Source organism: Callorhinus ursinus, unplaced genomic scaffold (genome assembly GCF_003265705.2).
Source record: "Callorhinus ursinus isolate GAN/ISIS: 27379988/994484 unplaced genomic scaffold, GSC_fseal_2.0 scaffold12, whole genome shotgun sequence".
In the NCBI taxonomy this organism is placed as follows: domain Eukaryota; kingdom Metazoa; phylum Chordata; class Mammalia; order Carnivora; family Otariidae; genus Callorhinus; species Callorhinus ursinus.
In genome coordinates this window covers 77,209,663-77,234,415 of record NW_027397074.1, presented here as the reverse complement: position 1 = coordinate 77,234,415, position 24,753 = coordinate 77,209,663, and the positions used below count along the sequence as shown (strand labels likewise).

Below are 24,753 nucleotides of genomic sequence, written 5' to 3'. Positions count from 1 at the left end.
TTGTTTTATTCAGCATGCCTGGTTTATAGGGAAAAAGGAAATGAAATCTTGTGGTTGCTTTTGGATTGCAAGAGAAGGCCCCTGTTCAGATATGCCAGCAACTTTGTAGAGGACAGTGTACACAAGTATATGACAGGGAGAAGCATGGAAGTGAGTTAAAAGTCTATTTTTGTTTCTGAAAACCTAAGTGAAATTCACCCTGTGTAACAGGCCCTGTGAACTGGGATATGCCCTTTCATCTTATAACCACCAGCCAGCACCAAAGGGTAGTTTCTTGAAGGGCAAGAGATAATCCTAAAACATATATATATTTTTAATAACACACTAGGCCTTAGCACCCATGAGAATATTTAAAACAATTCTGAGCTATTTGCGTTTTCAGCCATAGCCGTTTCTTGGCATAACAGCATCCATAAATTTACTGCTCAGTGTAGAACAATAAATTTATCCTAAACAATCCAGCTCACAATCTACAAGGATGTCCCCTGGTTGTAATATATTTCAGGATAGGGTGGACACACTTGGTTTTCTGCTCTCAGGCTTCTTCAGGTCTTCTGGACTTCAGCAATGCCTCCCTTCCATCCTGCTTTTCCAGACAGGAGTTGGGTCCTCGAGGGGTCAGCTACTCCCTTTCCCGCCTCATCGATGCCCTGAATCAGTATTTGCTCTTCTCAGAGTATGCTCCAGTACTGTCATCAGTCAGCCCCTGGCCTCCATTGCTTATTCAGCTAGAAATTCCCGGGCACATCCCCGGGCTCAGTTCAGGTCCACCTGAACTCCTCCCCTGGGCTTGTGATCCCACGTTAGTACTCTTGGTGCTCACTCATCACCCCACAGCCAAGACCCACTGAGATCCGCCTTGTCAGTGTCTCAGCTGCCAAATTCCCCATCAATGTCCATTCTTTTTTTCAGGGATCACTGTTTTCATTTACAGTAAAAATCCAGGTGTCTAATAGCTTTAAGGTTTTGTTTGTTGATTGTTTGTTTATATTTTTGTTGTTATTTTGTTTTGTCACTCATGGCCTCTTTCTGCTTTGCAAGAGATCAGAACCTAGATGTGAAATCTTGGAGCATATGGTAGATTGAATCATTGCTTGCAATTCTTCATGCCCTCCCTGTATCAAAATTCTATATCATTGCCCTTTATTTGATGACTTTCAAGTACCTCCCATTATGGTGGGTGGAGTCTTCTCTCCCCCACCGCCATCCCATGAATGTTAGCCTTGGGCATGTCACTTGCCTTATCCAAAGAAATATGGGCAGAAGTGATGTTAAACCACTTCTAGGCTGAGGCCTCAAGAGACATTATTTCCTCTGGTATCTTTTGCATTCTTGTGATCTGTCAGGAATAGAGCTTTTTCCCCCAAGTATCCTCTTCAGCCTGGGCCCCATTACAAACACATATGAAGCAGATCTGAACCCCACCCACAGCCTAGAGTAGAGCTACCCCCGCAACCCCACAGACTGTGAGAAAAATAAATAACGTTGTTTGCCAGTGAGTTTAGGGTGATGTGTTACACAGCATTGCAGTGGTAGCTAACACAGGTCAATTCACTTGACTTCTCTGCACATTCATTTCCTCATCTGTAAAATGAGGCCACTGGATTATAATCAAGATACTCCACCTCTTTTCTACCCCTATGCTACTGAGGTCTCTGGAACACACCCAACAGTAATAGAGATTAAACATACCAGAGTCAAATATTACAAATCACTAAAGAAAGAGAAGGATGGGGAGATGTTAATTCCATTTAGGAGCAGCCTCGGAGAGTCATTTCAGTGGGGCTGAAGGGTAAATGGGAGATGAGAATGTAAGAAAGTGTGGCCTCTTGGCTGGAAAGAGAAGGATGGGTGGAATGGCAGCTGAGTGGAGCACACAGACAAAGAAGAGGTGGTTAGCTGATTAGTTGGTGGGCTGGCTGGCTTATGTGGATGTTTTAAGACGAGAGGGATTAGAATCTTCAAAGGAATATTTACGCTGTCATAGTGAAGGGGTAATGAAGGTAAGGGCTGAGACAGGAGTACGCAGGAAATGAAAGGCCTGGTCTATGAGAGAGAGTAAAGGAAGCCTTACCAGGATTTACGTACTGATTTGATATGCCTCATTTACACTTCCAGTTCTCAAACCCATGGGCGAGGAATGTGTCAACCAATGAAACAGTGACCAAATGGCAAACAGAATTGTGTAGTTACTGTTCAAACTGGAGGAGAAATGTAAATTTTGTCATAGGAAAATTTTACATTTTCCTGGAAAGTGAATTGGGTTTTAAAGCATGATTTATAAAGCACTTTTAAAGCAACAGATTTTCCTTTCTTTTTAAACACCTACAACAGTGTGAGGTACATACTGCCATCAATAGGCTAATAATAATATATGTGGATGTAAGATTTATCGATCACAATGTACTCCTACTCCCTTTTAAGGAGACAAGAGAAGGATGGTTCTGTCTCCACTTTATCATTGGAAACTGAAGCTCAGGAAGGCAGCTGACATCTCAGACCTTCTTCTTGAAGGAGAAGTCCATCTCTTCTCCATTGCCTTCCTTCCCAGTTGCTTCTAAGCCCACTGCATTTTCTGGCTCCTGTCCCCACCACTCCATCAGTGACCATCTCCAACAGCACCTAAGACTTCTTAGTCGCTAAATCCAACAAATATTTTGCAACCTCATCTTACTTGTTCAAGGTCAAAAAGCAACCTGGTGATATAAGCCCAAGATTAGTCAAAACAAGGCCACTTGTTTGAAATACAGTTCTCCTCACTTTTCACTTCAATGCATTCCTGAAGAGCATGGGAGAATCCCGAATGGTGTTAAAATTAATTAATAAGGACTGAAATTGAAAACAAAATCGTGAGCTATCTCGCCCGGATCTACATCATTATTGTTGAGTGTAAGCCTGCAGTGATCAGATAATAACTAGCTATCACTAATCCAACGGTACTGGGCCTGGCCAGTCTACTCCATGTCTTAACTCATTGACTCTTCCAAACGCACTGGGAGGCAAGCATGGTTACTGTCCCTATTTTATAAATGGGGACACTGAGATGCAGAGACCTTACCAACTTGCTTAAGTTTGCAAGGCTAGCCAGGGTTTGAATCCAGGCAATCTGGTTCCAAAGCTCACGCTCTGGACCATTGCACAAGTGCAGAAAGGCAGCCAAAAGTGAAGTGGGTTTTAGTGAGTTTTCAAAGACAGTGTTGAAGAACCGACACACTGCTCAAGTGCTTGAGGGTCCTTGGCTTTCCCAGATGGGTGCCACGGTCACCTTTGCACGGTGATTTTGTTGAGCAACGCTTCCCTTATCAATAGTGCAGAGATGAACTTCACCCACAGCCCAGGCTTGCCTGAATTATAAAGAGAGAATGTTTTACCAAGATCCAGAGTTCAGGTCATGACATTTTGTTATATAACAAATGAGAGTGGTAGCTGGTTGCAGTGGTATGCAGCCAGAAATGAATGGAAATTCTCTATGATGATATTCCTGGCAGCAAAGAACAACTAGCATGTATTGGGAATCCCTATATGCCAAACCCACGCCACACAGAATTCTATATATATTATCTCTCAATTCGGTTTGGCTCAACAAGAAATTGAGTGTCTATTTACCCAGTAGAAGTGTACTAAGTGACCCAGGCACAATGCTGGGCACTTGAGATGGAAGGTGTGTAAGGCCAGGTCCTGCCTTTGGGGAGCTCACCTTAGATAAGTGGAAAGAAAGCGAGAGAAGGGACCAGATGCAGCGGGGCCAGGAGCACAGGGAATGCAGAGGCTCTCACCTGCACCAAGGTGGGGAGGGTACCCCAACAGAAGGAAGGAAATGGGTGGTAAACAGCATGGAGTCTGGAAGGAACTGTGAGCACCAGAGAGGAGAGTGTCAGGCGAGAAGCCATGGGAGCTGAACATGCAGAGGGGGAAGGGAACCAGGTCAGAGAGGGGGCTGGGGTGGCAGTAGGCCAGGGAGACTTCATTCCCTAGGCAGGAGGGCGCCATGGAAGGGTTTTCTGCAGAACAATGGTGAGCTCCTGTGGTGTGATTCTGGCTGCAGAGTTGCAGGACAAAGTTGAGGGACACAGGCAGGAGGCAGGGAAACCAGTTGGGAGGCCATTGCCAGCCAAGGGATGCTCTTGAAATCCTGGCCTACAGTAGTAAAAGAGCAGAGAGGGAGGAAAGAACAATTCAAGGACCACTTAGGAAACAAGACTGGCAAGACTGTGGTTGGGCTGGCCCTTAGGGGTGAGTGAGAGCAGGCCTAGGTGGCCAGGCGGCAAAGTGCCATATGCCGAGAGGTAGGGACTCTCAGCCCCCTCTTATTAATGAGGAAACTAGCAAGGATGGAGGGACTTTTTCTGGTGGAAAAAGTGTATCTGTCCTAAACTGTAAAGGCCTAGCTGATTTCCACGGTGCCATATTTCTCCTGAGAATTTCCCAGTTACCTTCCTTTATCATCCCTTTTGTCATGAGATGATGCTCCCAATTTTGGAAATGTATAAACTGACTATGCTTTACAATGCTTATAGCCTGGGTTCCCCAGATGCCTATTGATTTGCGAAGGTAGGGAGGGGACACATGAGATATTTTCAACGTTTCGAAGAGTCTAATGTAAATCGCGCAGTTATTGACAGTAAGATGGTGCAGGTTAACGAAAATGTCAAGTTTCTTTGCTTTGGAGTGGAATTATAACTTGGTACGCTAATGCTGGTTATCTCATTGATCAGCTATTCTCATTGGCAGAGCTTCTATCATTGTCTTAGAATGATTAAAATGGGAAAATCAACCAATCATTACTTAAATATGCATTGTTATTTAGACAATGGGACCTGCGGGGAAATAATATAAACAGTGGACGTTGGTAAAGAGTTTAGATAGCATTGCTTCAAACTGCGGGGATTAGTGTTCAATAGAACAGTGAAAGAGGAGGTGTTTGTCCTTTGATGCCTCTCTTCTGAGGGCTGGATGCCTCCTGTTCCCCTACACTATTGTCAGGGTACCCCGCTCAGACCCCAAGAGCTCTATGAGCCCCCATATGCCACCTCTTCATGGCTGTGTCCTGTATTCTGTCCTGGCCTCTGCTTTTGCTTCGGAGCCCTGCTCTTCAATTTCTCGTGTGACAATTACTTTATCCATCTGCATTCATGAGAATGTGATCCACTGCACATCAATGAGGGAGAACCAGCACACTGCCTTGAAAACCTTCAGCATTCAATGAGCGTGTGAACTAAGAAGTCATTTATTTACACTTTCAGTGAGCCATGTGCAAGGCACTCTGCTAGGTGTTGGCAATACGGGGCCACTAGCGTGCAAGCAAGTCAGAGGGAGATTGATCCCGCCATCCCCAGGGCTCACATGCCCACACGTGCATCCCAGTGACCCGAGGCATGGTGACGGTCATTGACGTTTATTGAGCAGCTACTGTGCACAAGACACTCACTGGCTTAAGATTCAGCCCTGCGCTCAGGGGCTTAGAGTCAGGCTAGGAAGATAGGACACATGCATACACAATAAGATAATACGGTAAATATCAAGACGGCTATAGACACAGGGGGGCACTACGGAAGTTCAAGGTGGGCAGGGCTCCTGAGGGCTGGCTTGGTTAAGGTCCCCTTCAAGAAGAACGACATTTGGCACGGTTTGGAAGGATGGCTAGGATTTAAGCAGAGAGAGGACATTCAGACAGCAGGGACTGTGATGAGTGAACAAGAGTAGAGAGAAGAACAGGCATGTTGTGTGCAGGCAGGAGGGAAATGCGGGGGAGGATTTGAGGGCACCTTTATGTTGACATGTGGGGGCAGAGGCTGGTTTTCGTGCACAGCACTGGCTCTCCCCAGGGGTGTCTATGAGTGGTGCTCAGAAAAGAGGGTCTTGGTTGAAGCCACTATTTGTTGAGGTTGACTTTGCATTCAGGGCATCTCTGACACCTTTTTTCCAGACACCTTTGAGCAAAGAAAGGGCCATCCTCCTTCTGGGACCATGTTCAGGAATTGCTGTCCACTAAGGCGAAACCTAAGACATACCTTTGCAAGGACATATGGAAGTTGAGGATGGCTCGGCAGTGTGGCCCTGTGCCAGACTCTGCCAGGAGACCAAAGACAGCCGAGAGCCCAGGGCTCTGGCATCTCCCCACTCAGCCAACACTCCACCCCAGAGAAATTGTGCAACATCACGTATTTCTGGCAAACCAGGAATGAGGTGGCTCTTAATGGAAGCACCAATGCACAGCAGCATGAACAACTGTCCCCTGTCCCTTCTCTTTCCAAAGTTCTGTCCCCATGTTCAGGTATACATTATACATATAAATCCCTGCAATACTGCTCAGGTTCCTAAAGACAGGACACTTACCCTCAGTGGCAAATGGCAGCCTATGAAGATGGCTGTTATTATGCATCCAGGGGTGGAGGGAAGGGTTCATTCAGTAACTTTATTTCTGGAAGAGCCACTGTTCTCCCGGGGCAAGCAGCACCAAGCATATACTCAAGCATCGCAGTAAGGGCGCTAACATTAATCTGATTATTTGCTTTGTCTATAGAATGAATGAGATTCTTCTTTCATCTCTGCCCAAAGAGTAGATGCTACAAGAAGTCTGAACTCCTCGCAAGATAGGAGGAAGTATGACCACAAGTATTAATATTATTGCTGTTGTTTTCTTTAAAACCAAACAAACCAAAAAGCTAAGAACAATGCATATGCCCCATGAGTGTGGCCCCTCCACAGAATCCCTGGGCTTCCTGGTTCAAAAACCTCTTGAGTGAACAACAAGAAGCCTTATTGTTTTATAATCACATTTTATTTTGAGTCAAAAATAATATTGCCCAGTCTCATCGCTTACTCGTCAAAATTTGGACTGTTTTAAAAAAATCAATTCATTCTCAAAAAGATAACAATTGGTGGCCTTGCGGCTGTCAAAAGACTGCCTCTAGACACCAAGAACCATTCCTAAAGAAAAGTGCTAAGAATGTGTTTTCTGATAGTGGCATATCTGCAGCAAAGGTTTAGCCTATCAGGAAAATGCCTCTGAGGGTCATAAAATTCATTTGGCTGTATAAGTTCTGGTGTGTATGCTAAAATAATCAGTCATGTTACTTTATAGTCACGCCTCGTACTCTCATTCTGGAAAATCAATAAAGTGAGGGGAAGGCTAGGGATATTGTGTATAACTATTTAAAAGAGAGAAAACAAAAAAATAATATTCTGTGAAAATGGTCCTTGAGGAAGCACAGACCTAGTTTTCCTAAGCAGGTTCAATTTTATCTCCAAGCTCATCACTGAGTTATTAAACCAAAGTGCCCATCATATCCTAAAGAAAAAGTACAAAAAATTAAAAAGGGAACTAGCGCACATCCTTCTCTAGATGCTCTGGGGCACTGGAAATTGTCCATGGCCTTTAAGATGTATTTCTAAAATGTGTCCATTATTCACACCCTTAATGTTTTGTCCCACCAAATGTTACAAACCCTGACATTGTGACACTTCCTCCCCCGAAATTTTCTCCCTCCTTTCCTCTGCCACGTAAATTCTTCCTTATATTTCCTGCCCCAGCCCCAGACCCTTCTGCTTCCCAAAGCCACCTCTGAAAAGCTGGCGACCCAGAAAGTCTGAGGAGCAATGGCTGGAAGGCAAGAATAGAGTCGTGCAGGAAGCCATAATGAGGCCCCCAAAAGCTGCTTTGTGAGAGTGTTTCCCAGCTCCTGGGACACTGTCTCCTCTCCCCTGGAACTACTGCTGAGGATGAGTAGGGTGTCCGGGCAGAAGAGGGAGCAGTTCCTAGTGGACCACTTGAATTTCATCTGACTTGCTTTTCACCAGCAATGGCTGGTTCCGTACAGACTGGCCCCTGCACAGAGTCTAGATCCAGAAGGCACTCAGTGGACACGTGGTCCAAGCACCCACACCATGCAGGAAGTGCTTTGGTGGCATTCCCAGTGGATGTGGAGGGATGCTCACCACCTCCCAGGGCAGCATTCCTGCCATTGTCAGACAGCAGGGGTTATTCGTTTACTTCAGTGTTGAACTGGAACCAGCCTGCACATTGGCTCTCCTTTACCCTCTAGACTCTACACCCTCCATGCCCTGAAGTAACCATCATCAACCCTCGAGCCTCAAAGCTTGCAAAAGGATCTTCCGCATGTTTTATTCCTCTGTTCCGCAGCCCCTCTGTTTCCACCAGGCCACGCAGCCGCCTGACCACCACCAACATGTCTGACCACTCTTTTCAAGGGAATGTCTCAGCTGGTCGAGACCGCCCTTCTCACTATGGCCATACACTGCATTTCTTAATACAGTAAGCTCAGGAAAAACTGGGTTAAATGAAGTTAAACAGATTTCTTTACTGCAGAACATTATGGACCTTTGATATGCTATTTATCTCAAGAAGGCTTGCCTTCTATTTAATGTCCCAAACATTTTTAGGAACAGAACTTGGGAAATGGTGGCCAACCTGATCTTCAAATACCCTCATTCTGCAGCTAGACACCTCTCCCTCTCCTTCTGATTATACCAGGGAACACCTATGTGGCTTCCTTGCTCTGACAAACTCAAGAGGTCTCAGCTGGGTTCTATACCAGCCCAGTGGTGTTTGTTTGTTTGTTTGTTTTAGCTTATGGAGGTATGATTGACAAATGAAAATTGTATATATTTAATGTATACAACTTGGGGTGTTTGAGATAAGTATACCTCGTATAGTGATTACCACAATTAAGCTAACTAACATATCCATCACCTCACATAGTTACCATTTGTGGGGGTGAGAACACTTAAGATTACCCTCTTAGCAAATTTCACGTATTCGACATTATTACTAACTACAGTTACCATGCTGTACATTAGATATCTAGAGCTTGTTCATCTTATAACAGAAGGTTTGTACCCTCTGACCAACATCTCCCCATGCCCCCCACTCTCCAGCCCCTGGCAACCACCATTCTACTCGCTACTTCTGTGAGTCAACTCTTTAGATTCCACATCTATGTGAGATCATGCCATATTTGTCTTTCTATGCCTGGCTTATTTCATGTAGCATAATGCCCTCCCAAGTTCATCCACGTTGCCATAAATGGCAGGTTTCCTTCTTTTTTAAAAGCTGAATAATATAGTATTGTCCATATAGACCCACAATTTATCCATTCATGGGACAATAACATTTAAGTTGTTTCCATCTTTTGGCTATTGTGAATAATGCTGCAACAAACACAGGAGTGCAGATATCCTTTCAAGATGCCGATTTCATTTCCTTTGGATATATACTCAGGAGTGGGCGTGCTAGATCATGTGGTAGTTCTATTTTTAGTTTTTTGAGGAACTTGCCTACTGTTTTCATAGTGGCTGCACCAATGTATGTTCTTACCAACAGTGCACGAGAGCTCCCTTTTCTCCACATCCTTGCCAACTCTTGTCATCTCTTGTCTTCTTGATGATCATCATTCTAACAAGTGTGAGGTGATTGCTCTTGGCTTGGCTTTGCATTTCCGTGATAATTAGTGATGTTAATCACTTTTTCCTATACCTGTTAACCATTAGTATGTCTTCCCTGAAAAAATGTGTCTCGGGGCGCCTGGGTGGCTCAGTAGTTATGTGTCTGCCTTTGGCTCGGGTCATGATCCCAGGCTCCTGGGATCGAGCCCCGCAACGGGCTCCCATCGGGCTCCCTGCTCGGCGGGAGGCCTGCTTCTCCCTCTCCCATTCCCCCTGCTTGTGTTCCTTCTCTCACTGTGTCTCTCTCTCTGTGTCGAATAAATACATAAAATCTTTAAAAAAAAAAAAAGTCTCTTGAGTTCCTTTGCCCATTTTTTGATCGGGTTATTTTGGTTTGGTTTTGTTGCTATTGAGTTGTGTGAGTTCCTTATATATTTTGGTTATTAACCCTTTCTAAGATATACAGTTTGCAAATATTTTCGCCCATTCTGTAGGTTGTCTTTTCACTTTGTTGATTGTTTTCCTTGTTGTGCAAAAGCTTTCTAGTTGGATGTGGTCTTACTTGTTTATTTCTGCTTTCGTTGCTGGTGCTTTTAGTATCATATCCAAAAAAATCATTGCCAAGACCAATATCAAAAGGCTATCCCCTATGTTTTCTTTTAGGAGTGTTACAGTGTCAGGTATTACATTTAAGTTGTTAATCCATTTTGAGCTATTTTTTGCATATGATATAAGGTAAGGGTCCAGTTTCATTCTTTTGCATGTTATTATCCAGTTTCCCCCAACATCGTTTATTGAAGAGACTATCCATTTTTCATTGTGTTTTTGGTAGCTTCATCAAAAATTAATTGACCATATATGCATGAGTTTATTTCTGGATGTTTTATTCTATTCCATTGGTCTATATGTCTATTTTTATGCCAGAACCATACTATTTTGATTACTATAGCTTTGTCATATAGTTTGAAATCCAGAAGTGTGATGCTTCCAGCTCTGTTCTTCTTTCTCAAGATTGCTTTTGTGGCTCCATAAAAATGTCAGGATTTTTTTCCTATTTCTATGGAAAATGCTATTGGAATTTTGATAGGGATTACATTGAATCTATAGATTACTCTGGGTCGTAGGGACATTTTAACAATATTAATTCTTCTGATCCATGAACAGGGTATCTTTCCATTTATTCGTATCTTTTTCAGTTTCTTTCATCAATGTCATAATTTTCAGTGTGCAGATCTTTTACCTGCATGGTTAAATTTATTCCTAAGTATTTTATTCTTTTTGATGCTATTGTAACTGGGATTCTTTTCTTTATTTCTTTTCACATAGTTTGTTGCTAGTATAAAGCAATGTAACTGATTTTTATATGTTTGATTTTGTATTCTGCAACTTTATGGAATTCATTTATTAGCTCTAGCAGCTTTTTAATGGAGTCTTTAGCATTTTCTACACACAAGATCATGTCATCTACAAACAGTTTTACTTTTTTCTTTCCAATTTGGATGCTTATTATTTCTTTTTCTTGCCTAATTGCTCTGGCTAAGACTTCTGGCTTTATATTGAATAGCAGTGGTAAGAGTGGGCATCCTTGTCTTATTCTGATCCTAGAGAAAAAATTTTTCATCTTTTCACTGTCAAGTATAAAGTTATCTGTGGGCTTTGTCATATGCAATCTTTATCATATTGAGTTATATTCCTTTTATACCTAATCCACTGAGAATTTTTATCAGGAAAGGAAGTTGAATTTTGTCAAGTGCTTTTTCTGCATCTATTGAGATGATTATATGGTTTTTTGCTCCATTCTATTAGTGCAGTGTATCATGTTGAGTGATTGGTGGATATTAAGCCTTCCTTGCCTCCCAGAAAGCAATGGTTTCTTTTGAATATAGTCTAGGACTAGATTATCTAGATTGCTAGACACGGTCTGGGCTTAGAATTAGTCTTCCCGTATGTAAAGCAAGCTCTCTGAGAAAGACACTTCCAGGTACAGTGATTTTCATTATAGTCATATGTCTTAATAATCACCAATAACACTTTATTGGTCTTAACCAATCTTAGCCTGGTGTTAGAATGAGACTTGATCAGAGCCCTAAAGCAGCCTGATTCCTATTTTAACAACCAGTTGATTCATACCCTCTGAGTCTTAGGCTCCTGACCTTTAAATGCAGCCTGGCATTAAAAGCCCTTGCATCTTTCCAAGACAGCAGTTCTCAACTTCCAGTGTATTCATGTATTTACCTTCTTTGACTGTTTAGCTACCTAATGGAGTGCTTTTTGCACTGCCTCATTAGCCAAGAAGCTCTCCCATTACTCCGAATTCCCTTTGTACATTCTACTCTATTGGTAGAAATAATGAGATTATAGTCCTGAAAATGCCACACCCGAAGCATAAAACTGGTTTCCTCTTCACTAGTAGAGAAGAGCAATTTCCCCCTCTTTTTAATAAAGTTTCTCTCTTTTTTTATTTTGTACTTTTTGCTCAGTAATTCATACTCATGAAATAAATGTGGAAGCTGTCAAAAGACTAAAAAAAGAAATAAAAATCATCCGTAATCCCACCAAGAAAGAAAAACTGTTAACATTTGGGCCACTTCCTTATACTCTTTTAAAGAATAATGCAATCTTTGCCAACGGGAATCCAGCTGCCAAGTATTAGGTGTGCTTGAAAGTTTAAATACACTAGAAGTTAAGGTTGCCTCTAGCAATATTGAGTTCATACAACTTATTTCTTGTACATCAAATCTCTTCCAGAAGTAAGACTTTCAAACAATTTTACCCAGAAAAATGAGCTTTGAAAATGTCTTGTCATGTGTGTTAATCACCTTTGTATGTGCTTCACGTACTTAGGACTAATACATTCTATATGCCTGCTCCATCTCCAGCCCCGGTTGGAGCAGCTCTGATCTCCTGATACCCCATCAACTGTAGATTTAAATAAGTGTTGCTGAAAATTGTGTCAAATGCACCTTGAGGAAAACTATTGCAATATGCTATGCCTATTTTATAATGGTCTCTTTTTAAATGAAATTGCCTCTTTTGTCTTCTTCTTTCCAAATTCACATATACACGTCACAATTAAGAAGCCTTTATTAAGTACACATCATGGTCTCTGTTCTACAAGGTGGCTGGGGCTACAGAAACAGCAAGCCTGCAACAATTTAAAAAGGGGTCACCGAGTTGGTACAAACTGAAAACACAACAGGCTTTCAGGAAAAGGGGTGACTCGAGTAGGCACAACTGTTAAGATCTGTACTGATCTGTGAAGGCTAAGAGAAGAACCAGCAAGAAAAATACCAGCAGAGATCAGAGGCTGGAATTAGTCTTCAGTTAACATTTACTATGCACCTGCACCAATACCACATGCTGGGCATTGGGGGGGGTGGGGGGTTGGTGAGAGATATGATAAAAGCAGCACTGAGTGGGGGCTCGTAAGTGCCCTAGACAAACAGGAGAAGCTTCCTTGAGGAGGTGCCCCTGAACTGAGCACTGAAGGAAAGAGAAGAGGAAGGGAATTCCAAGCATGGAAGGGCAAAGAAAGGACGCATGCAGCAACATGACCACTTTCAGAACAAGATATGGGGTTAGGATGGGGGAGAGGAGTCTGCCAAAAGAGGCAGGAACCGAACCCTAAGTCCTGGGTGCTGGGCTCATGAATGTGTACCTCTCACCTTTACCCCCGTTAAACCAAATGCTAGAAGGACATCTGTGCCATGGATAGAGATTTCTGGAATTGCCATGAGACATGAGACTTCACCCTTCCCTGGCAGGAACTCTCAGGCCAGTTGAGGAGGCAAGAAGCCGTCCTCCTAATGTTACTTTCTCAGAGTTGAGGCTCTCCATGACAATCTTACCTGGCCCAATGGCCAAGATGACTCTCAAAGGAAAGACAAAGGAATTTGAATGGTGAGGACATGCCGCCCTCCACAGTTTCTTCGTAGGAGCAAGATGGCTATGGGGATCTGTCCACCTCCAGCTTTCCCTGAGCACCCCTCTCTCTCCCACAAGTCCTCTCAAAAGAATGAAGCAGGAGGGGAGGCCCGACCTCACTCAAGCAGGAGTCCATTGTTCAGAGGCTACCTAGAGCCTTGCCTGGAAGAGGAGGGTTGAGAGCCTGAGAATGGTTACCTTGAGCTGGATCAAGGGGTAGACCCAGGAGCTCCAGGGCCACGGCCACAGCCACCATCTTCTGCTGCCTGCTCTCCTTCAGCATGATTCCCTCCAGACACCATGCTTACCCCCAGAGCCTCCAGGTATCCCCCTGCCTTGGGCATCTGATCCCGACCTCCTGTTTCCTGACCTTGTACCAGAGAGCCTCCACTCCATGCCTGGCATACATTAACAGATCAACAAATATTTTTGAGATAGCACATGGAAGTCCGCTTTCACTTCCTATTTACCACCTCTGCTTCATGCCTTTATCTAATCTCTGTGTCTTTGACCCAGGTTATTAATATGGCCCTGGGAGTGGATTACAGATGCACAGCTGCCTTGCTGAATGGTGCAGTGTTATTGTCGGCGACTTCCTGATCTACACTGATTATAACCATCCGGGCAGGACACATGCCCCTTTCCACAACCAGAGCAACATTAGCATATGCAGTTCATTCATTCATTCATCAGACATTTATCGAGGCCATGCTGTAAGTCAGGCACTGGGCTGGGAGCTGAGAACACAGAAATGAAAAAAAACAAAACAAAGACAGAATCGTGTAGAAAAGTTTCTAGTACCAACATTAACGCTGTGAAACGGTGTGGAGGATTCAGGCGGGACACGCTTTGAGAACCATGGTCAGAACATAGCTATCAATGGGAAAATAGATTCATAATTATATGAAGAAGAAATTTAAAATATACCGGGAGCACTAAAGACTTGTTTTCCTCTGCAGTTAGCTTACATAGATGGCAGTTAATGACGGCGGCTGCCATCTACTGAGCACCTACTATGTGTCGGCACTGTGGTGTGTACATCCCTGAGCACAGGAACACTTTGAGATGGGTGAATGGGGTGGGGCAGGGAAAGAGAGCTACTCGTGGCTCCTGGTTTTGTATATGGCTGGTTTCAAGGCAAGATAAGCTACACTGAGAAAAGTTCAAAAGATAATTAAACCAGTTAAAAAGCAAAAACAGCAATGGGACTGAAGCTGAGTTTCAGAGCCAAATTTCCAAGAAGTCATTTCATCATCATAGAACATCAAACGTGAATTCCATTTTCAGCTATGCAAATTCCAAAAGAATAATACCTCACATTTGCATAATGCTTGATGCTTTTCAAAGTGCTTTCCCAGTTATTAATCTAGGGGAGAATTTATTACCACCGGAAACATAAATTGAAATTCTGTTCAAACTTGAGTTCTCCATTAATTTTTCCACTTTCCCCTCAAAAACTGGAGCCACGTAAATCCAGGTGCTTTGGATCGAGTGGGTGACTATAGTAAGTTCAACCAGCCAGGTGAATATGCATAAATGGAGCATCTTGTGGGCCCTTCCATCTACAGACACAGGCCTTGGGCAGAGCCAAACTTTGAAAAGCCTCCTGTGGAATTAACCAGATAACAGGGAGCTACTCTCAGGTTAAATCTGAGATCCTTTCAGGGTCTCATGCACTCCGTTCATCAGAATCCATTCCTTTCTATCAAATAGCAGAAAACTAGGAAATTAGTTCCACCACTTTGTCCTTAAACCTACAGAAATCCTGACCAGTGGCCTCCTGCAAAGTGGCCCATGTTGCCAGACAGCTCCTACGTCCTTCTTGTTTTTAATGTCATATGAACCGAGAGGCTGAATCCACAGCACATCCACCACAGGGGGTGGGTCTCAGAAAAGCAAGGTGAGAAGATACAACGCATATGAGGAAATAACTTCTCCCCAAACCTTTCCAATATTGTTCTTTTTCCATCTTTCAAACTTAATTATGTGTAGCGTTCTCAGTCACTGAATCACCAGCCTTTCCTGACACCTCGATCTCATGCATTTTAGCAAAAGATTAACCTGGCTGTTTGCTTTTAATTCTGAAGCTGTGTTAATACTCAACTCCCTCTAGATTAGAAGAGAAGAAAAACACACTCCCACATCCCCCGCCCTGGCTCCAGCGAAGCTCCAGGGCTGCTGTTACCGACAATGTCACGGTCATGGGAACTTGCTGGCTGACTTACCATTTCAGGAGGGCCAAGAGGACCACTGAGAGGGCCACTGTCACCATGGGGCCATTCACTTCCAGTTTGAGAAAGCCCAAGACTTCCATTGTTCCTCAGAGTCTCTAGAAGGGCGATCCTCCAGAGGAAAGAGGGAGGCTGATCCCCCGCTGTTACAGGGACCACGATCTGCAGATGGAAGAAGGATCAGGCAACCAAGACAACAACACGTCAAGGGGGGCCCCAAAGTGTGCTGTCCGTCAGAGTGTCTCCTTATAAAGAGGAAGGAAGAGGAGGGAAAAAACACAGGGTTTCAGCGTAAGGCAATGAATCAGCAACTTTATTTTCTTGAGGACTGCACTGTCAATAAACATTTATGTTAACTTCCCAGCGAATTAGCAGAAGGACTGGTCCCATGTCTGCTGAGACACTAAATGGTTGCAATCACGGATTTCTACTCCGACCAGTAGTCTATGGAGAAAGACTCCCCTTCAAAAAAATAAATTCATAATTCAATGAACATATGGGGTCTGGAGATTCTGAATGTCCCAGAAAAAATTGGGATCAGATATCAGCCTGATGGAAAATGCTGGTGGCACTGAGGACGTCCATCCCACAAAGTCCATTGGTTCCTGGGGTCCGAGGGCTCCTTGGTGACTGGCTAATGGAACAGACCAAAGATCTTGCCTTGCGTCAGCATTCTCATCATGGGTTGGAGGATTTCTCCAAAAGTGCGTCCGCAGGCTCATGCATGGGTCCTTTGTTCCAGTTCTGAGCTTATCTGACTGAAGAAGACTGAATCATTTTTTGCTTATTAGCGTATTACACTTTTAGTAATAGGGAGGATGTATCAGAGAGTGAGTCAGGATATTCATCCATTCATGCAATATATATGGGGGACCAGGCTCTGTGCTGAGCTGACAGTGTTTGAAAAATAGAAGTTGTACCAGGCTCTGGGAAAATGTCTCAGGGGAGAGAAGGACAATAAACAGGTAGACAAATAAATAAGTAATTGCAAGTTGAGAGCCGTACTGTGAAGGTCACGAACACAGGGCTAGGACTAAGAACAACTGGGGAGACCTACTAAGGGAGTGTTGCAGGGGAAGTCTGTCTGGAAAGGGAAAGCTTGGAGCTGAGATTCTCTTTTGAAGAGGAGTCCATCATGTAAAGAGCCATGGGCAAAAAGGGTGACACAGACAGAGGCTCTAAGGTGGGAAAGAATTCCCGTGGTGGGAACTGGAAAGAGGCCAGTCCTACTGAAGTAGAGCAGACCAGCTTGGGGAGGCCTCTCTTCCCTAAGAGATGGATACCGTCACCAGAGGCTAGACAGCACAAAACCACAGTGAGAAGCGTGGGCTTCATTTTACGTGCCACTTAGGGTTTTAACATGCTCGTATTTATGTTTGGTAAAAGCATTCTGGCTGTGCGTGGAGAATTTGTTGGAAAGGAGCAAGAGGAAGAGCAGGGAGGCCACTCAGAAGACTATTCACTTGTCCCAAGATGAGCCTGCTTGGATGGAGCAGGGATGGCAGTAGAAAGAAGTAGATGAATTTGAACGTTAGTTAGGAGTAGACCACAGAATTTCCCAGTGGATGGGATGTGACAGGGAAGGGGAAGGAGGAAACAAGTCTGACTCCTGGGCTCCTGACTTGAGCTGTGGGTTGATGTATAGAGGTGACATTTACTGAGATGGGGAAGATGGGGTATTGGTGGGAAAAATCAAGAGTTCAGTTTGGGTCCTGTTTAGTCTGAAATGCCTGGGAGACATCTGAGTGGAGCTGTCAAGTTGGAGAGGGATCTTGGCTGAAAACATAAATAATAATTAATAACAATAATGCCATTAATGGAATACTAACTACGTGCCAGTTACTATTCTAAGAGCATTCATATGTGTTAACTCATTCAATCTGCACAAAAAACACTATGTGGCCAAGCTTTATAGTAACCCCCTTTTATAAAAGAAACTCAGACATGGGATGTATGACTCCAAAGTCCATTTTCCTAATCAAAAGATTATATTCAAATACGGAAGGCATCAATATACAAATGGTATTTAAATCCAGAGGAAGAGATGAACCACAGCCACAAATAGGATAGCAAACCACACAAGGACCAAGTACCTTCTCAATACTTCCCTTTTCTCTGACGATCTGCCCTGCCTCCCTGTTTTTCATTCCTACTTAGGTGCCCCCAAGAGCTGCACCCCAAGTGCCCCACACTCCAGCCCAGCCCTTTTGGACGTCCCCTCCCTTCTCCATATTCTATATCTCCTCTGTCCCATGCGATCAGGACTGTGCTGAGATGGTAAGGGATCTGTGTATTCCCCGCTTACAAAACAGAGCTGTGCTTCATCAAGGGTCATCTGAAATACAATGCTTTCAATCACAGGAGCCACCGGATGGGGTCTGGGGGGCAGGGCTACCAAGTGTGGAGGAAGCAAATCATCATGGCCATGGATTCAGAAAGTTGGAAGGACCTCAGCTATTACTAAGGCCGGCGGACGTATCAGAGAGATGCTCATGAAAAAAAACTTTTTTTTTTTTTTTTAAAGACTCCAAGGTAAAATAAATACAAGAAAATGCTGGTGTAAGCATCGATAAGTAAGCTTATTTCCTGAAAGACCTCTCGGAGACTTGAACTTGCTAATGTGCATTGTGAAGCTCGGAGAGTGGCATGCAGACAGCAGCGTTGTATTTGACCACAGAGTTCTTGTTAAGGGGCATTTGTGAACACATCCCAGATGTAGTGTTCTTAGGAACATGCTTTGAGAAATGTTGACTGAACCCAACTCTGATTTACAGAGGAGGGAATAAAAACCCAGAAAGGGAAAGTGACTGGTAAAAAGTCCCATAGCTGCCTAGTGATAGAACCTGGGTCTCCCATCTCCCGCCTCAGGCTTTTCATCTAGAATACATTCCTCATGTCACCGCCTGCGCCTGGCACAGGCCCTGCCCCGTTCACAGAGCACCTCTGAATGTTAGTGGCCAGTTCCGAGAGGTCTGACTTCCTTGAGGGGTTGCCAGCTCCCCAAGTGACTGAGTTCACTCATTCATTCCTCTGACTAATATTTTTGGAGCCCTTTCTATGTGATTTGTGATTTGGAGGAGCTGTGAATGCTGTGGAGAGATCATCACACCCTTTTACACACTAGCATCAAAGCAGAAATAACACTCAGTGAATTGTAGAGAGTAAATTAACCAAGACGGAGTGGGAGGGTCAGATATGAAAGATATTAAGGATTTTTATCAGGGAGTAACATGATTAGGAATGTATCACAATCTTGAAATCTATGATGCTATATACGGACATTTTGGGGTTTTTCCACAATGGAGGACAGACTGTCGCCATGATGTTTATCATAATTAAACATCAGGCTTTTACTCTCTGAATATTTTCTTTTTTTTTAAAGATTTTATTTACTCATTAGAGAGAGAGAGAGAGCACACAAGCATGGGGAGAGGCAGAGGGAGAGGGAGAAGCAGACTCACCGCTGAGCTGGGAGCCCGACGTGGGGCTCGATCCCAGGACCTGGAGATCATGACCTGAGTCGAAGGCAGACGCTTAGCCATCTGAGCCACCCAGGCACCCCTGAATATTTTCTTTTCAAAAAATCAAATTTTTAGAACTCTATAAAAAACATTCTACAATTCCAACTCCCAGAGATAAACTCTGTCAACAAATTAGCGTATATCCTCTCACATTCTTTTCTTTGCAAATCCAAATGTAGTAGTAGTAGTAGTAGTAGTCTATATTCTCAGTTTTTATAAAAACAAGATCATCCTACCCATGCCCTTCCACAACTGGTCTATTTCACTTGCTGTAGCATGCATATCCTTCTACGTCACACCTAGAGATGTATGTCATTGGCTTCCTAGAATCCCATGGTACAGAGGTGTTGTGATTCATTTAGCCTGTCTTTCACCGAATGGCATCTGAGTTGTTTCCAAGCATTCCCAACTACAAATGAGGCTGCAGTGAACATCCTTGTACGTACTGCCATGGCCTTGTGGAAGGACATCCCAAGTGAAAGTCTTAGAAATGGGAGCGGGGCACCCAAAGATATGCGTTCCAAAAAGGCTGGTGGGTGCTTCCCTCCCTAAAGGCAGTTTCAGTTCTCCCTCCCTCGAGCTACGTGTCGAGGTGCCCACTTACCCCACCTGGTGGGACACCCCACAGAGCTTGGCTCCTTCTGTCTCAACCCACCCCAAGTCCATCCCATTTTCTCCTACATCCAGGCAAACACCTCCCCCAGACTTGAGTCAACTGTTTTGACTTAAGTCTTGTGTTTCTTTTTAAAGCTTTCACTCCATAAATTCTGTGGTATTTCCTCCATGTTCTCTGTGTTTAAAAACTGCCTATGCAGATGTCTAAGTGGTGCCTTCCTTCTCTGCTGAAGGCTCCCAGCTGGCCTGCCCAAAGCCTGATGTCTCAGGGAGGTTTGAGGCACGGGGCACATTCTCCCTCCCAAGTAGGGCCCCAAGTGAAAGGACAATGGGGCTTACCCAGCACCACAGAAGTTCAGAGAACATTTACACAGAACCTCATTTCAGCCTAGAGCAACCCTGAGGAGTAGGTGAGCAGGACCTTTCATTCCTGGGCTCTGAGAGGAGGAAGCTGGAGCTCAGAGATATAACATGATGAAAATCATGCATTAATAATTTTTGGAAGCCAGGCTCAGGCCCCAATCTTCTGGCTCGAAACCTAGTGTTTTCCCCATTAAATCTAAAGTCACATTTTGGCTTAAAAACGCATAGTTCACCAAGCCAGCCCATGGTTGTGATACAGTTTAGCTTTAGGTTTCCCTCCTGGGGCACAGAGCTGCTATAGTTAAGGAAGATGGAGGGATGGTTTTGGTCTGTGAGCTGCTTTCTCTCCTCGCGGAAGATACTAGGGCCCCTTTTGGAAGGGGAAAACAACAAGCTCCTCAACACCATCCAATATCTTAGAGATTCTCTGTCCACTTTCTGAGAATGTGAGGTCAGATGAGGAGGGCTCATCCATTCCTTCAACAAACATTTATTGAACAATTGCTAAGCCCTAAATGCCAGGGATTGAATCCCAGTGTATAAGACCTAGGTCTCACCACCAACAAACTCTCCTCCGAGGATAGGGAAGCAGAAATGTCAGTACCTAAGGGCCCTCAGTGTGATAGTGACCATGACAACAAATACGTACAGGGCACAGAGGGGTCAAAAACAGGAGGGAGAGGATTGGTAAAAAGTTTGAACAGATGACACATGAGCTTAGACTGGACAGATGACATCACTGAGCAGATGAGAATGGGACAGATGTGCTTAGCCGAGAGAACACAGCTCACTCTTGCTCCAAGGCATCAGAAGCTGGCAGGAAGAAGGGAGAACAGGCAGATACTCAGAGGCCAGGTCATGCAAGCCATTATGGGCCATGCCAAAAATTTTAAACATTATTCTAGGATCCATGGGAAGCCAGAGGAGGACCTAAATTGAGCAATAACATGATCAGATTTGCTTTTAGAAATTTCCCTCAGGAGACAGATTTGATGGGTCAGACCTGAGATGGGGAGACCAGTGAAGAGGTTGCTTGGCCATCTAAACAAGAGATTATGGCCTGAATAAAGCCATAGAGCTGGAAATGGGGAAGAGAAGACTGCACTTTGGGATTACTGGGAAGGCAGGATCAACCGTATTTGGACATTGACTGAGTATGGGAGTGAAGAAGAAGGGGTTGTTGAGAACAACGCCCCAATTTCTAGCTCCACTGATTGAGCCCATGTGTGCTATGCACCACAAGAAGGACTTGAGAGGAGGAATGAGTATTGGAGAATTAGTGTGGCTTCAGGGGTGAGCGTGCTGAGCCCCTGGTGGCCACACAGGTGAAGGTCCTTAGAAGGCAGCCAGGTCAGGAGAGAAATCTGAAGCAGGGAAGGCTTTTGGTTTTGAGAGCTATTTGTATATGGAGGGGGTGACGCCATAGGATAAACTGGCCACAGAGAAAAAGTGGAGTGTTTAAAAGCGGGTCATGGGAAGAACACCAAGAACAGCAGCTTTGGGGGAAGAGGGGACATGGGGGCAGGGGGTGGTGGTGTGCCAAATGGAGCTTAAAAAGAAATTGAGGAGGAATGGTCTGAGAGAGCAGGAAAACCCGCAGAGGGACCCTATGTTCCTGCATGAGGACGTAGCTTTTTGTTTTCAAATGACCTGGCTCCTTTAGCTCTCTAGTTTGGAACGTTACTTAACCCCTCTGAGCATCAGTTAGTCATCTGTGATGTGGGGATAGTGGTACGCACTTCACAAGCGTTGTTGTGAGGAAAACAGGGTGCCCGTGTAGCCGCTTGGCAGAGCTCTTGACACATAGTAAGCGCTTGGGTATGCGGTCTGGGAATGTTTTCACCAAAGCCACAGGAGAACAGTTGTAAGGAGCAGGAAGCGGCCAAGGGTGTGAATGCTGCCGAAAGGTCAAGTGAGGTGGTTACCGAAGCATCTTTGGATTTGGCACGTGGGTCATTATGGCCACCCCCAGAATGGCTGTGGCGGAGTGGTGAGCGTGGAGAGGCAGAACCAGGGAAACGGAGGTTTGGAACGGGCTGATTCAGCCTTCTCCGTCATCTCTCCAGCCCCGTGGCTGAGAGGTGGGAGAAGATGCAGGCTTGCACTGGCTAGAGCAGAATTTCCCAGTGCCACTCCGGGGGGGCCCACACGAAGTGAGACGTGTGGGGGACAACAACCATCTGGGTGTGTTCCCCTCCCACGATGGGGACAGAACTCTCTCCTCTCTTCAGGGTTGCTATGGAGACATGGAGGGGTTCATGACCAGTTTTCAGGCCTATGTCACATCTTGACTTTGTATTGGTTGTGAGGGCAGGGACCATATTTTATATATCATTGTACTACCGCACCGTCTGTCACACTGCGATCTCATATACTCGCTCAGCTTTAATTAACATCCATGAGCCAGTCACCCCCAAATCTATTCTCTCCAGCCCAGTTCTCATTCCTGAGGGTCAGACATATATCCAGCAGCCTGCTGGTTCTCTTCTCACGGATAGTCCACGGATGCTAACGGACTCAAAACGTCTAAAACTGGACTCATTGTCACAGCCTCCTTCCTCTGTTAAACTCTTCACCCTCGTTCCGTGTTCCCCGTGTCAGTAAATCATGCCTCCTTCCACTCAGCTCCCAAGTCAGAAACTGGGGTTCATCCTTGACTCTTCCTTCTCCTTCCAGCCCCCCCGCCCCCACATCCAGTTAATCACCAAGCCCTATTGTTTCCACCTGTGAAGTCTCTCTCATTCTGGTCACTACTCCCTTTATCCATTTTTTTTTTAAGACTTACTTATTTGAGAGAGAGAGAGCGAGCAGTGGGAGGGGCAGAGGGAGAGGGAGAGAGAATCCTCAAGCAGACTCCCCGCTGATGGCAGAGTCCCAGGCAGGGCTCAATCCCAGGACCCTGAGATCATGACCTGAGCCAAAATCAAGAGTCGGCAGCATATCCGACTGAGCCACCCAGGTGCCCTATCTGTTCATTCTTACATTCATTTCCCTGGCTCGGTGAACGCACCGGCAGCTAGCCGGCATTAGGCAATGGAAATGCATCGGTGCAGCAAACACGCTAGGTCTCCGATCTCATAGAGCTTGTACCTAGAGAGGGATCCACCCCAGTCGCAGCTCTTTGATCGCCCGCTAGACTGCAGTAGTCTTCTCAGGGGCACCATGCCTCTCATTCATCCATTAGCATTTATTTGTCGAGTCTGTACGAGCTGCCTGGCACCGTGCTGGATATGCCCGAAGAACGTAAAGGCCAGTGTGACTGGGAGGCATCGAGCAAGGGGCAGTGGAAGGCTGGCTAATGTAGGAGGCTAGCTAGCCGTCAGAACACCTAAGATCTGCTGGGCCCTGTAAAAAATGTACTCTTTCTTTCCAAAAGGAACAGGGAGCCATTGAAGGAAAGGCTTCAAGCAGGGAAGTGACATAATGCTATTCAGGCCAACTCTTCCCGTCTGGTTTCACTATTAAAATGAGTGTGGAGCTTATCAGATGACAGTCTAACATCCATAGGCCACCAGGTGCCCCAGTCACACAGTGGGGGCTCTGAAGCCGGGCTACCATTCAGACCTTGACTGTGCCTTTCATCAGAAGGCGGGAGATGCACTTGACTATAGGCTGCTCTTGATATTGCTAATCAGACATGACCCACCCTATGTCCTTCACATCTCAGCTTCTTCTATCAATTTATGTCACCCATGATCTCAGCTTGTCAGATGTTAGCACTTTCTAAATTATCATCGAATTCAGCGTGGCTGAATGTGGCTACATGTTGATGATTTCGCAGTGCTCTGCCTGTGAACGTGGAGAGTCAGCAGATGGCTTGACTGCCTTAAGGCGAGTCTTGGAGCTTTCAGGCAAGCCAGTGCCCAGATCCGCCATTTTTCACCTCTTATCACTGGAGGTGTGGGGCAGGCCTTGTGGAGACAGACTGCATGCCCAGCAAGCAGAATCCAGAATCCAGAGTTTGACAGCCGACCGCAATGGTCTTCGGGGCATGTCAGTACTGTGAAGTCCCCACACGGAGGAGAGAGGGCACTGGGACATATGCACGGGGCCTAATAATGGGGACCCCAAAGCAGAAGATAATCAGAAGTTTGCGCAACAGTGCTTTCAAGGAAATACATACGTGAGCTAGTTGTAGGAGCCCAGGCCCCAGAATAGCAATACAGAAATAAGATCTGAGTCCTGGTGGGGGTGGGGATGGAAACAGAATGGATCCAATAGGGACTGTAACAAGGAGCCCCTGCATCTCAAGGGCTTAACACTGCAGAATTCTATTTCTCACTCACCGGACAGTCCAAATGTGGGCTTTCAGTAGGCAGCCTTCCACGCAGTGATCTGGGGAATCAGCCTCCTTCAGTTTTGGGGCCCTGCCATCCATTACCCCGCAGATGCCTCTGCTGGATCATCCTGCGACCAGCTGGTGAAGGGGAAAAGGAAAAAGAAAAGGCGTTAGGAAGGTTTTTACAGGTCAGGCCTGGGAGTGGCATGTTTATCAGCCATCCTGATACCCTTGGCCAGAATTCAGACGCGGCCACACCTACCTGCAGAGGAGGCTGGAAATGGAGAAAAAGAAGTCTGGCGAGCACATAGCATTCCTGCCACAGGTAGGTCCCATCTTGGGTATTTTCTCAGTCCAGTGATTCCTGGATAGGAAGCCCGCTACTAGAACAGGGTGGAAGGTGGCCTGCTTGAGG

The 24,753-nt window shown here is 45.1% G+C and overlaps 1 protein-coding gene across 3 annotated transcripts in view; it reads right to left on the bottom strand.

The window, feature by feature from the left end:
- TBXAS1 (thromboxane A synthase 1) overlaps window positions 1-24,486 on the bottom strand; it is a 158,458-nt gene extending 133,972 nt beyond the window's left edge. The window contains exons 1-2 of one of the 3 annotated variants that reach the window (XM_073899271.1): window positions 24,346-24,486; window positions 15,555-15,722 (exon numbers count right to left, since the gene is read on the bottom strand). In XM_073899271.1, the coding sequence (XP_073755372.1) occupies window positions 15,555-15,643 (89 nt within the window). In that variant the 5' untranslated portion in view covers window positions 15,644-15,722; window positions 24,346-24,486. Of the gene's footprint in view, window positions 1-13,527; window positions 13,548-15,554; window positions 15,827-24,345 lie in introns of those variants that run through there. The other 2 variants (XM_025854823.2, XM_073899272.1) reach the window with 2 other exon arrangements.
- Window positions 24,487-24,753: the final 267 nt, after the last annotated feature.